General features: G+C 37.4%; 1 protein-coding gene across 1 annotated transcript in view; it reads left to right on the top strand.

Moving 5' to 3' along the window:
* The window catches only part of ZBTB10 (zinc finger and BTB domain containing 10), a 33,988-nt gene extending 12,423 nt beyond the window's left edge, over positions 1 to 21,565 (top strand). The window contains exons 3-5 of the mRNA XM_005479691.4: positions 5,913 to 6,086; positions 7,919 to 8,094; positions 10,591 to 21,565. Of these exons, the coding sequence (XP_005479748.2) occupies positions 5,913 to 6,086; positions 7,919 to 8,094; positions 10,591 to 10,896 (656 nt within the window). The 3' untranslated portion in view covers positions 10,897 to 21,565. The remainder of the gene's footprint in view (positions 1 to 5,912; positions 6,087 to 7,918; positions 8,095 to 10,590) is intronic.
* Positions 21,566 to 22,134: the final 569 nt, after the last annotated feature.

A 22,134-nucleotide genomic window follows, 5' to 3' on the forward strand; every position in this document is an offset into this window, starting at 1 on the left:
TTTAGTTAAACATGGAATGTTACCACTTATCTCAGTATTTTGTCTCCTAGTTGATAATCTGCTAAAAAGGTCTTCTACTGTTTACAGCCATCATTCATCCTACAATTAACCATTTACCATAGTGAAAATAACTGTGCAGACAACATATTACAATCAGTGTTAGTGTGTTACAAAAGCTCAGTGAACATAATTCATCATATGCTTAGTGTCTCTTCATGGGGTGATTTTGTCTATTTTCATCACTTCTTGGGTATGCCTTTCATCTGGACGTGGTGTTTTTGGTTTTTTTTTTTTTTTTAAAGTCTGTCCTATCCTCAGACCTCAGAACACAGCTGTGAAGTGTTGCTTATGCTTTCTGGAACTGACTGTGTTGATTTTTAGGATACTTGCATGCAATAGCCTAGTAGCTTTATGAAGCTACAAGTGTGTAATTTGTTATTGTGATTTTCAGGCTAGGTTATGCTGTACTCTGATGGGGGTGAGGGAAAGGATAGCAAGGGCAGGATTAAAACAGTCCACAGTGGAACGAGAGGGTTCCTTGCTGATATTGTAGGGGTTCTTAAGGAATTAATTCAGCTTGCTGTAGAAACAACTACTTTTCAGAAGGATACAAACAGAAGCTAAACCTGCTTACAAAAAATGTAGTGTTGGTCCCAGCATTTGTCATGTTGCAAGGGAGGAGCATAACACAACTTGATTAGGCTTTACAGTAAAGCAGGTATCTTTGTATTTGAAGAAATCAAGATTGATGGACTTATCAGGATGTGTATATTTCTTGTAGGGATAAACCCCACTTGACTGACTGTGTTACAAAAGAAAAAAGAATTGTGTATTTTTCCTACTTTTCCATGGTACTCTAACTCTCAGTCATATTTTTTTTAAACCTTAAGCTGATACCTCGGTTAAAAGATTTAAGTTCCTTGATGGACCTTTAATCACTTTATTTGCCCCATTCCCTGTGTAATCCAGTATTGAAGGTGTCAAAGGTTTTTAGAAGTCATCTGAAAAAACTGCAATATCTGAGGGTCAACCTCTTCCTCATTCATTCAATTTACCTCTCCCAGGGATCATCCCAAAGACAAGCAGATTCCCTCCTCACATTCTTACAGTATGGTCTGTCCCTGAGCCTACAATTCCAGACAGTGTTTTGTGGTGTTTTTTGGGGGTTTTTTGTGTTTTTTTTTTTTGTTTGGTTGGTTGGTTGGTTTTTTTTTTTTTGTGAATGGGTTGGGGAAGAAGGTTTTGTGGTGTCTACAGATCATCTCTGCCTGAAAGTCCCATTGAGTCCCAGTGTAATGCATTGACTTACTAAAAATGATCCATCAGAACATTTAACTCCCCCACAAATAAATGGTCTGCATGAGGAAAGTTCTTGGCTTTCTTGTGTTTCATTGGTGTAGTTGTTGGAGGAGATCAGCAAAATAGCTTTCAGTTTCTTGGGAAGGAATTTTTCAGGGAAGGTATGATAATCAAGTGGAAAAGCAAGTGCATAATATATTTGGCATCAGTTAGTGGTCTTCTCTCAGGGGTAGTTGATGCTAGATCTGACTACATAGTTACAGCAATATACCACATTTTCATGAATGAAAACCAGTAAAAATTGAGAGCAATTTGGAGCAATAGAGTATGAGTAAGATTGCATTGGCAAAATGTCTTAAGTATGTCTGAGCCCTCTGTTGCAAGGGGCAGTTGAGCAGCAATGTGCTTCCAGAAGCCTTTTCAGAAGAAGCAAGGTTAAAGATGTGAGGATACTCTGGGAACAAAGGGAGCTCAAGATACTTTGTTTTCCCCACCTTCCTAGTATGTGAGTCTTGGCAGTGCTGTTTCCTCTGTCATGTTACCTAACATAAGCAACAAATCCAGCTCTCTAACAGCAATCCAGATTGTATCAGTAGATTACCACTGCTTTCTTTGCAATCCTTGAAAGCTATGGCCTAATCACTTATCCTGTCTACTTTCTGTCTTTTTTAATTGATTAGATGAGCAGTCTGTGTCAAAAAAAATACAGTGAAAAATAGTATTTATTTTTCTCTTATTTTGGCACTGTTTCCAGTGCTAATATATGTAAAGAAAACAGGAGTTGAGTTCACTACAAACAGTTGTATCTAATGCAAAGTTTTGTATCTTTTCCCTCAGTGCACCATATGTGTGTCCTTTTCTCTAATGCCCTGTCCAATGGCTTCTGTCACTGAACTTCTCATTATTTCCCATATCATCACCTACTCAGTAATGTATCCTTTTCTGGCCCCAAATCTGTATATTTCCGTATATGAATCAGAAAAAGAGTGAAATTTGTCAGACTAAGGGTACTTCTGGCTTAGACATGTTCTCTCTTTCTGGTGGTGCGTGCCTACCTCTTGCCTTCAAAACTGAAAATCATTGTATCTGGCTTATGGTTATCCTTCTTCCTGAGAACAAATGCAGTAGAACATAAAATCCTTTCACAGTGTTTTTGATAGCTTTTTTTTAGTGGTGTAAAAGCTATACAACCACTTTATTTTATTTCCCACTGTCCTATCTCTTGTCAAATCAACATAGTGTGAATTTTAGTGCTGATTGTTAATGAGTTTCTTTGTATTCTATTGTATTTTTTATTTTTTGTTGTTTGGCTTTGCTTGTGGTTGACTTTTATTAAAGATCCCATTACTGATATCCTTTTATCCATGCAGACTAGAAGAATGGGTAAATATTTGAGGTTAATTGACATTTGGATTATTAACTTACACCTCTTGGAAATCAACTAAAGTGTAAGAAGGTAACCTTAGATCAGAGAAAAGTTGTGATCAGGTGGTTTAGTCTGGAGACACAGAATATTATTGCTTCTAATTAGCTTTTTCTTTTTTTTCTCAAAGGTCTGCCTTACCTGTCTATACTTTCCCCCTTTGCACCCTATCCCCAGTCTACCAGTATGACTGCATCCATAGTTGCTTTCAGCCTCCTATCAAGAGGCTGTCATGTGGCTTTGAAGTGACCAGAACAGGTCAGATGGTAATTATGTCTAGTTTTGCAAGCAGGTTTCAGGGGGCTGTAGCCTGGGTGAGAGGAGAAATGGGAGAAGATACTATGAGCCACAGGGGTCTGTAAATGTGTTGCATTCTGGAAGCTTACCGGACTGTAGGATCTATATCCAGCTGGGGAAGGTGGAAGAGGCTGGGTATTGCACTTGCAGCTTGCAGTCTGTGTGTAATTCAAGTCTGTCTTGTTTGGATGAGCGATTAAACACTGAAGATGCCTTTTGCATGGTTTTGTTTTGAACACATTAAATGTGTGCTTAATCTAGAAAGCAGGTTTTCTAGGTCAACGAATCATTCTAAGAATAAGCATTAGGTTTAATTATTATCTACTTAGTCATGTATACTGAAGCACAAAGCATGTGTAGCAACCTCTTATCGCTTGTGGTATCTGTGCTGGTGTTCTTTCATGTTATAGTGGGTCTTCTCTTCCAGTTGGAGGTTGAAGGATTTAGTAGCTACTACCTACACTAGATGACAGCTCTTAAATTTATTTGGCTATGCTGAGTCTTGTGCTAAGTTCTCAAATTATGCAGGGGTTTGAACTCCTAAGTTCCCTCAGACTTAAATATCAGCTGTGTACATAAATGTTCCTAGTGACATTTAGTTTGTATTCTCATAAATACAGAAGAATTGTCAAAGTGACAGTGTTATATATAAAATGTGCTCAGCTTGGTCCAGATCTTACCTATGGTCAGTCTTTGGTGTATGCTTATTCTGAAGGAAGCCATACAATAGTGCCTGTACACAGCATAACAGTACATCTGTGTGCAGTAAAGACTTGGGTCTGTTGATCTTACAGATATTCATCCCATAAGGGAGGGAAAAGTGATTAAAATACTTTGTAACTGACTGACCTTTACTATTCAGCTACAGTTCTAGTTCAGGGAGAAAAATCTATAATGAAAGGATCTAATACTTTAAACATTATAAAAGTAGGGGTTTTTTTTTTCCTCTGCTAGATCCTGAAGCCTGCTGTAATTTGGAGGCTTTTAGCCTTAAGATCACAACACTGCTTCCTCTTTAATCCTTTCATGTGTATTACAGAAGGAAGTCTTCCTCCTCACCTCAAAGGAATGTGTAGTTGGCATGTCTATAGGGTATCTGTGTTCTATTCCTTGAGCTGTTGAGATGCCATTGCTGGAGTCCATCACTCCAAATTAGTATAAGGAGTTCTTGCCTCTTTTGGACATAACAGAAGTTAGGTCAGTAATTAAAGTTAGAGTCAGTAATTTAAAAAATTTCCTCACTGCTTTGTGTTTTTTTAAGGGAGAGGGAAGTTTATTCCCTTCCCTCTTCTTCCTTTTATAGCAAAATAGGTAGTTAGATGAACTAAAATACTGCTATTTCTCGTCTGCATTCACTCATGCTCTGCTTTTTAAAAGCTCTGGTAGAATGCCTAATTTGGCAGTCATGATCCAGCTTTGCTTGTTGTTTGCCATTGTCTAATGGATCAGATAGAATTATAAGCTTCCTACTTGTTGAGTGATATCCTTTTGAACTGTTGTCTTATGGTGCAGACTGAATCACTGCTGCCAGTTTTAATGCTGCCTGACAGTATATGAAACTACTGTATGTGTCTCATACTGTGAGGATTTGTAATCTGTACTTTTTCCCAGTAAAACTGCAGGTTGGAAGTGTTTAAATATGCAGCTTGCCACTAGCTGCATGAAATTCTGATTTAGCCTAAAAGAATTTCCTCTCCCAAAAAATCCTTAGAATGAATAGTGTAAGGATAAAAAGAAGTCTTTGGGCTATTAAAATGTGTAGTTTCAGGCTTGAAAGCAAAAATACATCTCCTCAAGACTTCACAGTGGTGACATTTGGAATCCAGTGTGAGGATCCAACTACCATCTAGAGAAATAAAAAGAAATCTGCCAGTTACCACTGCAGTTTGTTTATTTAACAACTGTTTGCCTGTGAGGAAAGTAATGGATTTATGAGTTCATGATTTCCAACAAACTCCTGTCTTGGGGATTGGGGGGAACATTGATTTGCACTATTGCCAGAAGAGCTTTTGCCCAACAAATATGATTTTGTCAAATTCTTAGTGCAGCTTTATTGTATTCTATTTATAGTTCTCTGTGCTCTGCAATAGTGACTCCATGTTCACTGATGCAGTTCTTACTTGTTACAAAGTATGGAAGTAAACAAGCTAAGATATTTTAAAGGCATTGTACACTTCTGAATGGTTTTGTTTTTTTAAAGAGGAAAAAACGATACAAAGGCAACATAAACTGCAGAAGATCTTGTCTTAAGAGCAAATGTAAATATGCAAACTAGTTTTTTAGGCTGTAATATTCCAAGTAATTACGTTCTCTTGAATTGATGTGGTTTTAGAGTAATGGAGATGATTATTCAGAAAAGGATTTAGACATAGCTGTAGGATCCTTTATATAAATAAAAGTATTTAAAGCACTATATATATATACCATGAAGATATTTTAAGGCAATAAAAAACCACCATGCCTCTAGTAGAAAATACTTAGTTTTGTACCAGCTAGACTGCTGTGGCAGTCCAGGTGAAGTCACTGCACAAAGCAGTTCTGAAGAGAAAGGTTTTCCATCAGAAAACCTTTCAGCCCCCTCAGGATGGTAGTGAGGGAATACATATCCTTACCATCAAAGCCCCTATAGTAGGAAAAAGGCTTTCAACTTTTCTCAGCATGGGGAGAAGAAATGGTGCTGGGGAGAGTAGTTCAAGGGTCCCATTTCATTGAAGTTAGGAATACAGTTATTTCTTGTTTTAGTATTGAATACTATGTGAAAACATGCTATAGTTACTATTTTAAGGTTAGAAACGTTTTTGTCACAGTTTAAAAAGGATCTATATTGCTAAACAGATTAGATTGATGACTGATTAGAACCCAGGAAGCTAAAGAAAGAATGTGTCTTTAATAGCTACTTCAAGTGACTTCAAGTACGGACTGTTGCCGGGTACTTCAAATGACTTCAAGTACGGATTGCTGCCGGGTACTTCAAGTGACTTCAAGTATGGGCTGCTACCGGGTACTTCAAGTGATTTCAAGTATGGATTGCTGCCAGAATCTTGGCCAAAAGAAGCTTGGGAAAATGGTAAGTGTGTCTGATGGAGAGTAGGTAGAGGGTTAGGAAATTATTTAGTCAATCTTCTTCCATATCATTTGCCTTTCTGGACAATGTACTTCCTTGGAGGGAGGAAAAGGAATTCAAATGTATGGAAGAGTAAAACCAGAATGTGATTTATATCAGTTCTAGTATTGTGACTCAGTGTGAAGGTACCTGAGGTCTTTAATAACATGATAGCTGCCTGTCTCTTTACTAAGCTAAATACAGATAAATGGCCTTTGAAATTAAAAACTTGGATGGTGAAGATATGGAAATAAATATAATTTTAAAAGGAGATCTCAGCATATGTCTTGATATTAAAAATAAAAAACTTCATTGCAATAAATGTTTTTAGTTGTGTAGCTGTAATTAAGCCTTTTTCTGTCAGTTCAAGCAAGCAGTTATCTGTATTTATTTCTCTGTCTGAAAACATACTGAAAATACCACCATATTTAAAACAATAGTTGCCAGTTTCTTACAATACGTAAAGTCTTCAGTAAAAAGAACATATCAAGTACTGGGTAATAGTAATGTTTACCTCTTCTCTTTAACTGAGCTGTTACTGGGATGTGCCTTACGGTTTATTTTAAATATTTTGGGGTTTGCAATAGAAGTAATGTGGTCATCACAAGGTGAAATTTGCTGGCAGTCAAGAAATTAGAAGCTAGGTCTTAGGAAGTCTGCCTGTTCTTAAGCCAATAAATTCCCATATATTTTACAGCCCTGATGTTTGCCTGCATAGGATTTACTTTTCTTCATGTGACGTTATGTGGACATGCAGCTCACATGAGTGCTCCAGTATGCAAACTTGTGAATATTAGCAAAATGTAACTTCCATGTTTGGATGGATTTAAAAGCTCAAAGGAGGCAACTCTAGAGACATGCCTGTGAGCATGTGCACATAATGTGCAATTACTTATGTTTTCTTCTTGTCAGTGTGAACACTAGAAACTCTTGCACATAATCAGGTAGCCTTAGCCAGTGCTTTTTGGATGCTTCTAGATGGTTATGATTATGTTCATAAGTTCTCACCTGTAGTAAGCTGAGTCAGTATGTTATTATCAAAATAATCTTTGTATTTCTGTGTGGCCTTCTCCATGCCATAGAATCCTGTGGTGTTCTTTTTCACACAGTAATAGGCAGCTGTATTAAACCTGTTTTGCATATATCCTTTGGGCAAGCTATATAAAGAGCTCTCTTCCATCATAAGGAAGAAGTGAGATATTTCTTCTTCCAGAAGTTTTTTCTGCTCTTTTTATTTTTTTTCTGCTGTTAGATCAAAGTAAAAAATAGGTAAAATCTGAACCAATAACTTCCTTTTTGAGAATTTCAGAATTTTGTTACCTCTTAGTGTCCTACTCCTCTTGTCAATATTCATTCTTACTTATACTTTTTTAAAGTCAGATCTTGGTAGACAGTTCCTGCATGTAATTCTGAATATTGGAAGAGAAGGTTGCAACTGTCTAAATGCTGCAGTGTTAGAGGGTTTCTAATCCAGAAGAAAATGTTTTCTGGTATAAGTGACGTCTAGGAAAATGAAATATTGGTAAATTGCAGTTAATTTACTTCAATTCATGAAATAAGACTTACATGGTAAAAATGACTTGGTTACAAGTAGGTATTTTTCTAGTAGAATTGAACATGCAGAACTTAGCAGCATTTTTGATTTCTGCAGACAGGCATTGTCCTGATTTCACTGATGAAAAGTCATGTGTTTTGCTTTATTGTTTTGGCACCTCTTTATTTTTGTAGACAGAACAAATTTAGATTATTTTTTGTGTGTTTCATCATCTTTTCTCCTGATGCTTCTTATCTTTTAGGCGATTCCTCTGCTTTAATCATGAACAAGTTGAAGTGTCCACACTGTAATTATGTAGCCAAATACAGAAGAACACTAAAGAGACACTTGCTCATTCACACAGGAGTGAGATCTTTCAGTTGTGACATCTGTGGGAAGCTGTTTACACGAAGAGAGCATGTAAAGAGACATTCCTTGGTAGGTAATCTCAAGTGTTCATGTATATGTATGCACAGGTATGAGTGGGGTTTTATGGGGTTTTTCAGGTGTTTTGGTAGTTGGAACAAACTGTTCTCTGATTTGACATAATGTAAATTGTCTTATCTTGGATTTGAAATGGATGAAGATAAACATTTCTTGGATAACTGTGCCTCTCGTTTTCTTAATGGAAAATGAAGTGTCAATGAAGACAATTAAGTAATTTCAAGATTATTTTGAAAATGATGTGATAAAGGGATGCAGTATATATAAGTATTCTGTAGATAATGAAAAGCAGTTTTGGCTTAGCTTTACTGCAGTAGAACATCACATCTTGGTCTATAATGCTGCATCACAGTTTTCTGTTAGGGCACCCTGTTAATTCAGCAATTGCACAATATCTTGAGGTAGTTCTGAAATGTTTATTTCACAACTAGACAAAGCTATAGTATACAGTATCTGCTTTAAGATTAGGAAAGAATGAAAAATATCTGCTGCAGAAAGTAAACATCTGTCTGACTTGCATTCTGCCAGTACCACAACCAGGAGTTCAGCTTACCCTGTTCTGTGCACATTGCATAACCCAGGATTTCATTTCAGTACTCATTTATGTGAGGATCCAGAGAAAGTTTTATCTGTCTTGGGTATTTTGTAGGTGCTTTGTATCTAGTCTATGATGAAATTAAGACTCCATTATAATATATACTATATAAAATCCAAGGTGTGTTTTAGGGCAGTAATAAAAGCAAGACCATGTTGGTGGTGAGAAAATAATAACATTTTTCCAAGCTGTGATTTTAAAAATTCCCTTTGTTTTGCAAGATGTTTTGCAGATAGCTAGAAAAGGTTAGTTAGCACATGGAGTGGGTAAATTGCACATCTTCTAGGTGCTGGCCCTGGGCTGAGGCAACTCTCAGTATCTATAGAGGCTGTTGGGTGAACACATCGAGAGCAGAGCAGCCCTGCCAGGAAGGATTGGGGGTGCTGGTGGGTGAGGTGGGACATGAGCCACCAGTGTGCTCTCTCACCCCAGACAGCCAAATGTATCCTGGGCTGCATCCAAGGCAGTGTGGCCAGCAGGGTGAGGAAGGGCATTGTGCCCCTCATGAGACCCCACCTGGAGCACTGCATCCAGCTCTGGGGTCCCCAAAACAGGAAGGACATGGAGCTGTTGGAGCTACTCCAGGGGAGGTCTATGAAAATGATTGGAGGGATGAAGCACCTCTCAGATGCAGAAAGGCTGAGAGAATTGGGGCATTATTGCCTCATTGATGGCCATGCTCCTTCCTTTGTGGCTCACCTGAGAAGATGGCAGCAGTGGGAGTTAGCTATCTACCAAGAAGAGTAGAGTGGGACTTCAGTTTTCTGTCCTGCATTGTCTGATCAGGACTTGTAGCTGAAGAGTTTTTTTCCTCCAGGAAAGGAGATGAAGTCAGACAATGTGAAAACAGCTGTGGAGTGAGCTCAGAGCAGTTCTGTGCTTTAATTGAAGTGTTCTTTCTCTGACGAAGTCAGAACCCTTTTTTTTTTTTCAGGATGTTTTTCCCCCCTCCCTTCCCCTTTCAGCTGAACAAACCTCAAACATTCTCCCTTGTGTGAAGTATTATAACAAGTCTAGAGGCTGAGGAAAGCACACGTATCAGCTGTACAGACTATACAGCAGAGCTGAAGTAACTATTTGTATCATGACCTAATTTATTTTTCCCCTCATTTAGGTGGTAATTTCTTTTATCTAAAATTGCAACTTTTTCAATGGGACTTCAAATTAGATATTTGAGCACATAATTGTAATCTGTTGTGGGAACGCCAGATAGAAGAAGGAAGTCTTCAACTTCATTTTTTCATAGATAATAATTAATATACATGGTTGCTGAATTCAGTTACTTGTACAAGCAATATACTTCCAAATTCAAAATTAAAATTTATGGTTAGTCAACAGCAGCCTTCTAATTTTACACACAGACTCAAATACAGGACATAAAACTTACCTAAGCGACCTGGAAAGTTGATGTTAATTTTAATAGTGTTGGGAAGGAGAAGTCATGGAAGAAGAATTTTGCTCTTTGAATTCTTGAATATAATAACTCTTGTTTGTTCTTGGTATTTCTAGAATTTAAAATTGTAAAAAGCAATTTTCTAAACGACCTATCTTGTGTGCAGTGGAAGGGTTTGAGCTGCTCTCATTGCTTCCAAGTCTTGCTCTGTACCCTGAGGAGATGTGAACTGAACACTCTCCTGTGTACAGAACAGGCGACCTGCTGAGCTCCTACAAAGTGGTTTGTTTGTGGGCAGTAGCTCATATCTGTTGAAGAATATGTAAATAGATCTCCAGTAATCCTTCCTTACTCTGAATAGTGTTTGGTATCTTTTGGAAAAGTTAAAAATAGGAATTTTTATATTAATAATTATTATTGTTGTTATTCATAGTTTTCTAGTACTACATGCAAATGTAACCTAATATGCCTATATTCAGCTGTTAAAATTTCTCTTCCATAGGTGCATAAAAAGGATAAAAAGTACAAGTGTATGGTGTGCAAGAAGATTTTCATGCTTGCAGCCAGCGTTGGAATAAGACACGGCTCACGGCGTTACGGAGTTTGTGTAGACTGTGCAGATAAATCTCAGCCTGGAGGGCAGGAGGGAGCAGACCAGGCGCAGGACACAGATTTCCCTAGGGATGAAGAATACGAAGAGAATGAAGTGGGAGAAGGCGACGAGGAGCTGGGTGATGATGTAGAAGAACAGAACGAGCAGTCTCGGTGGGATGAAGGCGGGGAAGTCTGTATGCCTTTAGATGACTGACCGAGCACGAGACTTCAGGGTGCTGCAGGTGGACACTGTACGGATTGACTGCTTGAATCTGGGACTGAAGGCTTGCGAAATATGGTACAGGCTGGATGGTAGTTATGTTGCTGTGAAAATGTAGGGTCAAAGCCTTATAGCAAAAAAAGGATTATTAATTTTTTTATGATATTTGCACAGGACTGTACAGCATACAACCGTTTGGTTGAATTATACAGAGTCCTCACATCTACAGTCAGTTATCAAAAGAAAAATGTATTTTTTATTATTTATAGGCTATAGCTACTTGGGTCCTATTCAGACATAGTAGTAACTGTAATTATGTTGCACATTCATGTACCTGTTAACATGAATGAAGAAAATTGCAATTTGGTATGGAAATACGAAGACAGCTTTCCCAAATCCACTCATACTTTTGTCAGTGAAGCTAATTCGGGCTGGTGGCTCGTTTTCCACAAGCATGTCTTTGCCATACAAACCTTACCTCTCCTGTAATCTGATAGGTGAAAGCCAATCATTTAAATATGTGTCACAGATATTGCCAACACCGTATTGAAATTTGGGTTGAAAACTTTTGGCTCTATGCTGGCAGGTGCTATGGGTGATAAGCACTGGAGAAGTTTTTAATGGCATTAATTTAGTGTCTGTTTTTAAAGAAGGTTGTTGTTGATTCATCAGTTTTAAAACGATGATGCAGAAGAAATGACCAGTAATGAAATAATAGACTGATCAGAGCATGGGTAACTCTTGTGCCACTTAGTCAAAAGAGACAGTCATGCTAAAAGGTATCTGATGTAATAATGTTTCTTCTCTCTCCTAAGGGCCCCCTTCTCTCAAAATTTTTTTTGTTTCCCTGGTGTATACCTCAGTCCCACAGAATAAAAATGCAAGGAATGGAGAAAGTGTCATATTAAAACAACTTTTTGGTCAATAATTTCTTACTTGTCCGTTTTTTGGCTAGTTTATGTGATATGAATTGGACACTAGGCTATTGTGCCCACCGTTCATCATGGAACACAAACTATTTTTTATTCTTTTGTACTTCATGGGTTGTTGTTAGTATTTAATATAAACAAACAAACAAACTACATTTAACTTGCTCATTTGCTGGAATTTTTTTTAAGAAAAACAAGAAGTCCAAAGGAAAAAATGCTCTTTGAGTTGTCTGCTTTTCAGGAGGATATGCTCCCTATGCTCTTTGTTTCAGATTTTCTAGGAGGCATTGAAACTTGAATTTTTGTAGCCACGTAGTTTTTTTTCTTTTTGTTGGGTTTGGTTTTTTTTTTTTTTCTTTTTCCTGTAATATTGTACCAATGATTTCAGGCCCCTTTCATAGGGAGGGGAGGGCATTACACCTTCACCTTAAACTCCTCTGTGTTGTCTAGCCTAAGGAAAGTTAATTCAGGCAATCATTGGAACAATAAGTCTGATGTACTATTATGTCACAGTGAGTAAATATGCAGAGCATTTGTCATGACACGTAGCTAGGCCAGTGTGACAGTACTGTATAAAAAACAATTGAGGGTCACCATATTTTTCAACTTTGTTTAATTTTAAAATGAGTATATTTTTTCCTATTTTATGTCAGGTAACTAAATTATGGTAGTTGTGTGGATAACTTTGAATTATGCTTTGATGGACAAAATCTTACTGGTGCTCCATCTGATCAGACTTGGTATGTATTTAAAGAGACAAGCTTTACTCTTGTCCATAGAACAGTAACAAAATGTTAAGACGTTGTTTTTGCTGATGGAAACTGAGATGATAAGTTTGAACTACAGTTATATGGGAATTAAAATGCTTTTTTTTATCATCCACTTGTTTCATTGGTAGTTTCCACATCATTGTAATCCTGACATGAATAGTTTTTTGGGGAGGGTGGGGAGGGCAGGGTACCTTTTTTACACTGAAGATTACATTTTATTCTCATTGTTCTAGACTGAAATGAGTAATGTGTAATTCTGGTGGGGTCCAAAGTAGAAATTAGTTGGGCAAAGATGATATGAATGAAAAAGTATTTTAAACGTTAAAGTAATGTTCTGCTTTGTGAATATGTAAGTATAGCATAAAGATTTTTCCATCCCATTTATCCCTTTTAAAACCATAGTTTACAATTGGTAGATCTGTCTATATATATAAATATATATATATCTGAAATTCACCTAAATCTGCTTTATTAGAATACTGCTCACTTAATGCTTAGAAACTGGACCTGGCTCTACATTCTTAATGTATTTTCCTTTTTTTTCCCCTTTTGTTTTGTTGGGATTTTTTCTTCAAGGTATGAACTTATTCTCTTGGAACTGAATCTTCTTTTACTACTTAAATCATTTATGTATATCTGGTAAATTATGACCAAATTTGTTGTTAGACTGCATTACAGTAAATTGAAATATACACTTGGTACACTACAGAATTGTTGTGCTTTTGTTCTGGTTCTGTTTGGAAAAGCAGGCCTTAGTAAACATTTGTGTTATTTATAATTATTCAGTTATTATTCACCTTAATATTTTGTTGCATTGTGACAATCATAATTTCCTTGGTAAAGCTTAACTGCTTGCTTTTACAAGTTGCATGTAATTGCCCATGTAGGTTGGAGAGAGAGGGTGACTGTCTCTAGCAAATGGTGTGAAATACTTCAGTGAAGGTCCACACTTCTTGTCTTGGAGAACCATAAGAATTCAGGTGCTATCTCCAGTCTGGCTTTTCTGAGTTGTTTTATTTAGAAGTTCTTTTAAATATGTTAGCTTGATTTGGTATAGTTCTAAATTAATAAAAAAAAACTTCTGAAGAATTAGTTCTTGAGAGACAGCTCAAGTTTCTTCACTATTATAAGAATTAGGAATAGATTTCTCTTTGTGCAAGAAATTCCCTCAAGAAATGCTGAAGTTGTGCTGTAGTAACACAGTAATGGATTTTGTCTGATTTTGTCTGAGATTTTTTTTCCATTTTAAAATAAGACAGATGCCCTTAAAATGTCATATTTATCAAATGAAAAGATATTCAGTCTTTCATTTTGTCTTCTGATGAAATAATTCTCAACCCAAATGTCTGCAATTTGTGTATTTGGGCAATGCCACACAAGTAGTTTTATAAAAAGAATAATGTCTGTTATTAAAACAAAGTTTGTCTGATGTTGGGATTCCCCCTTTCTGTGAGGGTTTTTGTTTTCTTTCTGCTCTCTTCAAGCAGTAAGTGGGTATCTTTTAGAGATAATCATACAGAGCAGTTTCTGGCAGGGCACTGTGATGCAGGACAAAATTTTAATTAGTAAGTAAATTCACTTTAGATTCACAAGTAGAAGTTCTGGTCAAATTAGGTCAAATGATGTAAGGAAGACAATATAAAATGTGTTTGCCTTATGTCAGAGTTACTACAGTGCATTAGAAAGCATTTTTCAATGGTAATGACAGATGAATCTTGCAGGGAAAATGGCATTTTCCAATTACTTTTAGGCAAATTTTGTAGTTCAGCTTCCAAACAATCCTCTAGTAAAGTAATTTCTGCTGTGAAACCAGTTTTGAAAACCAGAAGTTGCATTTACTTGTCAGCATGCATCCTGAGAAGTATGAGTTGCAGTTACTTGTTCCCACAGTGCACACCTGGTTTTTGAGATGTGTAGCCTTCTGCAAATGCAGTTTTCAGGTATCACTACATGTCACTACTTTCTCCTGACAAGAATAAGCATTATCAAGTGAAGAAAAGTTGGGGCCAGGACACTGGCATGAGGTATGCTGCTAGTTGTGGGTCACAGCAGTAATGCTGTTAGCAGAAGATGCTTTCCTTCCTAGCTTTAAGTTGGTAAGGCTTTTAATAGGATTTGCTTTAATGAGGCCAATCTCGGTTGTTAGCTTGCTTTTAAGTTGTGTTTCACTTGATTTTTCTTGCTCTTGCCACCCAGTAACACAAGTCTCCCACCTGTTCCAAAATACTTTTGTAGTCTGCTGATTCCACATAGATGCAAAATTCACTTTTGGAAGTACTGTACCTTGTTTGCTGTTCCTTTTTTACTTTGTTGTATTTAAATAGCTTTAGGAACTGAAATGAAAGCAAGACAGTTGACACCACCACCAGCCCAAAAAACTTGTGCCAAAAGAAAATAGGAGCAAAATGTGGAGTGCAAAGTGATAAGAAAAAGGCTGTTTTGAGTTTGCATTGTTACAACTCCTCTGGTTTGTTACTTGAATGTTTTGGACAATTCACTGTACTTTTCTCTAGCACTAGTTGGTGACCCCCTTCTGATGAAGAAGCTATGCAAGAAGCCCAGTTTTGAGTTTATTCAGTGTCTTCAGAATGTGGTTCAGGCTCTGCAGAGGTAGTAGCACTGAGTAGCTTTCTGTAGATATTTTACTGTAGATCCTTCTCTTAGCATCCCTCCTCACTGTGTGATCTGTTACCCAATTTTTATTTGATAAATGTTTGCTCCTTTGTCTTTTATACGTTTTAATAGCACATCACTGTGCATTGCTGAACAGTATGGTAATGGTTAAATATTGACACAATGGATAAAGAGAAGTAAGTTGGTTTTCATTTAGGATCTTTTAACAAACCTGTAATAAAATAATTCCTATGTAATGAAGAAAATACAGGTTTGAAATCCAGGGGAAGGGGTGTTGCTGAGCAGAACCCTTTAACATTAAAGATTCCATGTATAATTCGTGGGTTGTAAAAATAATTTTATGTGGGAAAAAACTACACTAGAAAGATCGTTAAACTTGAAAATAAAATTGGCTTACAAGTACTTTGTATTTGATATTATTGCAATTTGAAGTGAATGTTTTAAATAAGCTATACATGTTTCTTACCTGAATCAATTGGGTTAGCCACTTCAGGATACAGATAAAAGTAATAACTTCTCACTAACATTTTGGTGTGTAAACATAACTTCAAGACTTCTAATACTCTGTGCACCAGTCTTTAAGTTACCATGCTGCAAATAAATTGAAGAAATAACCATTTTATTCTATTTTTCTGTGCCTTGCCTCTTCACCCTCCACAAGTAGATGAAGAGAGATTTCTTTGGATGGCTAAGTGTTACATTTAATACTAAAAAAACCCAACAACTTGCTGCAAATAATTTCTGCTTCTGACACAGAATAGAATTTGTAGAATATAGCTGTTATTTTAAGCTGTATTTTTAAACTTCTCTCATAATAAGGCAGGTTTAGACATACATTATTATGCCAACTTAAAGATGACTAGTTTCCAACAAGCAGAATCTTCCAACAAGCAGAATCTAGATAAGGTGCTTATACCTAAAACTGGAGTTTAGACAAACTACTGCAAAGCTGAGCAGGTCACAGATGGGGTACTTCAGCCCCAGGGTAGTGCATAGCAGAAGGTTTGGATCCCCTCAGAAATGCTGCAGTACTGTGTGTGCTCAGAGGCTTTCTCCTGCTGTTTCCTCCCTCCAGCTCCACCAACCTAAGAATTTTGGAGCAAGTGGTTTCAGCTGGGTTTATCAAAAGCTTCTTGTCTGAACAGTTCTGGCTACATGTTTAAACTGGTGCTTTGGCTTCTTTATCTTTTAAAGGTGGGTTATTTTTGGTAGATTGTACACAAGTGGGTTTCTTCAGTTAGATGATCATACCTTTGGGTCTTTGAAGGGTTTGAACACTGAAATTTTCTGTTTGCCCTGCAGAGAAAGCTTTAGGTTTGATAATCCTGGACAGGCAAGTCTGCCTGTGTGTCTTGACTGGGACACCGAGGGTAACTGAAGACCAAAGGCCTCTGTCCAGTTAGCTTTTCCTATTCCCTGGATCTGCACATCTGATTGTACCTAGAGCAGTTGAGGAAATGGTCTCATGGGGGACTAGAGCTCCAGTTTGGGAAGAGCCTGGAAAATAACTTCTAGGCCATTGAACAAATAACTTCAGCATTATTTTTAATTAGCTGAATGGTGTTTCTCAGAGAATTGTCTTTAGACTTGACTGTATTTTAAGTTTGTTAATTATGATACAGTAATGTGATTTCTTTTTGGTTAGATGTATATGAATATTATATTTTATTGAAATATGTTAGGAAAGAGCTTCAGAGTCCACAGAACAGTGTCAACTCTGTAGCTAGAAAGAAGCAGCTGTAGAAAAAGTATGTTTGTTAGAATTCAGCAAATTCAATCTAATTAGGTAAGAATTAACATTGGGACAGCAAGGAGCTCTAGAAGTTGAACTGCAAAGCAGGAGGGAGGGTGGTGGAAAAGCCAGTGCTGCATGAATGTAGCAGCTTTGTTAATGGGCCTGAAGTCTGGGTGCATTCAGCAAGGAAAAGGTGCTTATCTTGCAGCAGGGCTCAGCTGGTGTTGCTGTAAAACCCTTAACACTTGAAATGCTGGCCTTCAAAGGATAGACCTAACATCAGCCTCCCTTTGGCCCTTTACCTTGGAAATGCATGCAGGATTAGCTGTTAAGAGATACCAAGATTATGCTGAGAAACAGGCGTATTTTTTGATTATTAATTATCTGATATTTTCAGATCAAATGAAGAGAGTTTTTTTTGAGCATTTAAGTGATTATACCATTTCAATGCATTTATTTTCAAAAATTCATGCAGTAGAAACATAGTAGTAGTCCAGTTCCTTCAGAGATTTTATTGATATTGAATACCAGAACTGTCAGCTTGACAAGAAATAGTAGCTGCATCCCACTTCTATAAACCTAAGATGCCTCTAGTTTGGAAGGGTTGCTTTTGTGAGTCAGTGTGTGCTGCATTCTCCCGAGATACTGCCTGCATAGGCTACATCTTATTCAAACTAGCCTTAAGTTCCTCCTCCTGGGTTTAGGTTGCAAAACATTATCAATGAAGAAGTGTCACAAAATAAATCTTACCTGGGGAATGTTGTTCTTGTTTCACATTGCTGAAATGTAGGAAATAAATTTCTGAAGCATTGCTTGATTTGAAACATTCTTTAGGTAACTATTTTCCTTAAGAAATGCTGCTTTAGTGAGTGACCTGCATGTGCTCTTCAGATGTTGTCATACCATCTTTCTGCAAGTTATCCTCTGCATCCACTTGGAGATCACACTGCTGAGGTCATGGGATATAATGTTAATATGTCTCTACATTTTTCCATCTTTTTCAGAAATTGAGATAATTGAAAGAGGGGGAGTGGGAAGGTTTATTTCTTGCCTTTGAGTAACTGGAATTCAGGGGAATGCTTGCTTTTAAACCTTACTGAGATTTGATATGCCAAGATGTTTATAAGCTGCATAGGATATATTATATTACTCTGGCTAAATTTGCAACAATTACCATTGCCATTTTCAGTCATAGTTTTTTCAGAACTGTTGGATTTATCTCTAAGTAATCTTTCCTGTGATAGCTCTAAGATAATTTGCAACTATGGAGGATCTAGTTGCTTTCTAGAAACAGTGAGATAGGATTTTATGATGTTTACAGAGGAGCTGTCAGTAGCTTTCTATTGATAATTATTCTGCTTTGGGTTCCCCCTTGAATAGTGTTTTTTGTCTGGAAGATATGGAAAGCAGCATGGTGACCACTATAACTGATAGGGCTAAAAAGCCCCTTGCAATCTACAAAAAAGGTGTATGTATATATTTTCAGACTGGAAGCAGACTTCCCTTAGAATTTCTGACACCTTTGTCTGAAGCATTTTAGTTTTGAAACCAGCACAGTATTGTGAAGAAGCCACTAGTCAGTGGGAATGTGTGATTGTTGATGCTCATGCACCATTTAAATGAATAAAAGTGTGATCTGATAATGCTGAACACTCTTAAGTGCAGTTGTCACTATTAGTGCTGCTTTAATAACCATGGCTATTGAAATGGTGTCTGTGACTGCAGCATCTGACAGGACTCTTAAAGCTGTTTTGTTGCCCTTTGTGCTGTGACCTGCTGGCTCATGTTTGGGGGGTTATTTTGCCCTGGGTGTGTCATTGTAGTTAATTGTCTTTTCCCTGAGATACTTCATAAAGCTGTCCTGAAGCACTGAGAAAATTGTTTTTCAAGAGCCAAAGTACTGGAGTACTTGTGTAAATCTGTGGTATTTAATGAGAATTATTGGAGGTTCCTGTTCTTTGATGTAGCTTTAGAAAAGAATCTAAAACTGAATGTGGTTTTAAGTTACCACATCAAATGATTTAACTTTAGAGTTTATTCATAGTGATGGATGATGACTCATTTCTTTATCATCACAGGATAAAATCTCAAACAAGTCTTCTCAGACACACTTCCACCTGCTTGTCTTGCACCAGATACTCCTTTTTTCTCTCCTCACTTGCTGGATTGCTGCAATTAAGCACATACTTATCTTTTCTGCACTTCCACTAGCTGGCTCTGAAGTGATTGTCTCTCTAGATATATTGCCTTATTTCCTTACTGTCAGTGCAAAAATGCTGGAAATGAGTTTCTGTAGGAAAGAACTTCAGTGGAGTTAGCGAGATCTGTGTCTGTTCAGTACTCATAGCTGCAAAACCTACTTGATATAAAAAGAATAATGAAAATATTTGACATCAGTATCTTTTCTGCATTTTGTTGTGATGCTGCCTTGCTTTTACTGATGTTAATGAAGATCATTGGCTTTCCCCACACCTCCTACGGGAGGTAAAACAGTTGCAGTAAATCCTTAGTGACTGCATCATGGACATTGGCCAAAGAATTCTGCCTGTAAATTGTCTGCACATTTAGTGTATCCTGAATATTGCTAGCATTCTAGAACATTTCTTTGTAAGTAAAGTATTTGTAAGAAAACAAATAGTAACTTCTTAGTTTTGGATTTGGTGCCACTGTTCTACAATGGTTTAGGTTATGCATCTTAAAATGCAGTTAGGGGATTTTTTTATCACCAGTTTTTGGAGGTATATTGCACTAACTGTAAATTACTGCACCAGGTCATTTGTATTTCTATAACTTGATATTGGGCTCACAAAGCAACGTGTTTGATATCAACAAGAAACCTCCTGATTGCTGCACATGGAGCGTGCCAGTCAGTTCTGGCATGAGGAATGGCAGGGAACAATTGAAAATATAGGAGAGGGAATCCTCAGCTTCGACAGAGCAGGGAGGAGGACCCCTGCTTTTTAGAGTTCCTTTCACAGTAAAACTACATGGAATTAGATTTATGAACTTTGGAAGGCAGAAGGACTGAGTCAGCCCGGCTGGAATTTGAACTTTTGTGCTCGGGCGCTTGGATGATTCCAACTCTGAGCCTACACTGCATCCCTTTACACAGTGTACAAGAGCTTAGTGCATCGGAGCCGTAGCTCTGCAACCTGGTGTTGCTATGCACAGGGCAGATTTTGGGTTTAGTGTGACTTCAGTTCCCAGCTTAAAGGTTAATTATTTTTTCTAATGGTGTTTTTAATCGAGCATTTCAGAATCCACTGTTTGATACTCTAAGTATGCAGTATTGAATGAAATTGATACATAAAAGATGATATCTGCAGTGCATTTTCACATGCAACAGAGCTTTGTTTTTCATCTTGCAGTTGTTAGATAAGCAAGCTGGAGCTCAGATTGTGTCCCTTTGTTCCTTCGAGGACCCGAGATCAGGATTTCCCTTTGAAATGCAGCTGCTCTCCACCTCTCTCAGCTGCATTTCCTGTACCAAATCAAACATCAAACTTCTCATACCACGTTTAGCTTTACTTGGCAAGCACACAGTTTGAAACTTGGTATTTTTTACACTCTACATAGCTTCTGTCAAGAAAAGAAAAAAGCAAGCTGTGTGTTGTTTTTCAGGTGCTAAAATAGAGATTGTTCCGGAACATTTGACCTCTCTGTGTTCAGGATGGCCAAAGGAATATCTTATTAATGCATGTCATATTAATTTAATGCCAACTTTGCCTTGAAGTAATGTCTTGTGGTTCCATGCTGAGCTGTGTGCCCTCAGGCACAGCTGTAATTATGAATAAAACATGGCACAGAATGCAGTTGTATTAAAAAAGTGCAGAAGATTTTTTGGGCAAGTGAAGTGGGAGAAAGTGAAGTGTTGCTGAAGCTTGGGCCGCTGGGACACAAATGCCACCAGCCTTGTGACACAGAAATCTTTTCTGGAAGCTTGGTCAGGTCTGAGTTTCCTCTCTGCCCAGAAGCAACACTCACCCTCTGTAGTGTGTGTCTTCTGGGCATCATCCTGAGGGACAAAAAGCAAGTGCACCAGGCATCCAGTGTTCTCCCCAGGGAAAAGGGTTATTATTTTGATCTTGCTGTTATTTGGTTTGCACCCTTCTTTGATTGTTGCAGGGTAGGGTATGACAGTGTTGAGGTTAGATATTTAGTAAACTCTGTCATGAGAAGTGGTTTATGTTCATCCTTTCAAATTTGACACCAAGCTCTCCCTTACCTTTTAACAGAGTTGACACCTTATGTGGGTGATAGGGATAACAGGCTCAGCATTGTCACATTTTGTGTCAGGTCTGCACTAATCTTGCTCCTTGACAGTTTTAGCAGCGTTGGTGATTGATGTGGTTGATTTGTTGGTATCCTGTGTTTTGCTGTTATCAGCCAAAAGCAAGGGGCACAGATGCAATTTCTGATTTAAGTCCTTTTTATGATGTTTGCTGGCTAAGGTGCCAGTGCTAATAAGCTACTTTACCCTTAAGCTTTATCAGTTTGCTACTATTGTTGTAAAAGCCAAGGAAAGTACAAATCAGCCCTGTCACATCATTACGATGTAAAACAAATACTGGAGTTGGCACAGACACTGTAAAAAGGGCAGCTCTGCTGTTATTTGGGTCTAGCTTGTTTAGAAGTTACTGTACTCAGACCTCTCTTTTCACAATTTTCACAATAACAAAAGTTGTTTGCTGAAAATTTATCTATGCCAAGTTTCTTGTGTAGTTGTAACCATTCTTTTTTTTTTTTTTTTTTTTTTTTTGTTTCCAGCCAAGTGTAAAACAATTACAACCACTTTTTCTAGTCTTCTTTTCTCACCTTATTTTCTTTGACCTGTTTTCAGAACTTTTTTGGCTTCCTTACTAAGTGTATAAATTCAAATGATGTATTGTTCTGAAGTACAACTTGAACCACATTCTCACTGAACTTGAAGACTGACATTTGGATCTAATTTTTTTCACCTTGCAAAAGGGAACTGCAAATAATTACTCAGTTAAAAAAAAAACAAACCAAAAACAACAATCAACAACAAAAACCCCACAATACAACAACCACACCCTGGGGTTGGGAATTTCGGCTCATGTTCTTGAATATTTTGGGCACTGTCTGCCTGTTAATAATTCCTATCCAAAGGGATGCAGAGGCAAAAAAGATCATTTTTGCAACT

This window comes from Zonotrichia albicollis, chromosome 1 (genome assembly GCF_047830755.1).
Source record: "Zonotrichia albicollis isolate bZonAlb1 chromosome 1, bZonAlb1.hap1, whole genome shotgun sequence".
NCBI classification, from domain to species: domain Eukaryota; kingdom Metazoa; phylum Chordata; class Aves; order Passeriformes; family Passerellidae; genus Zonotrichia; species Zonotrichia albicollis.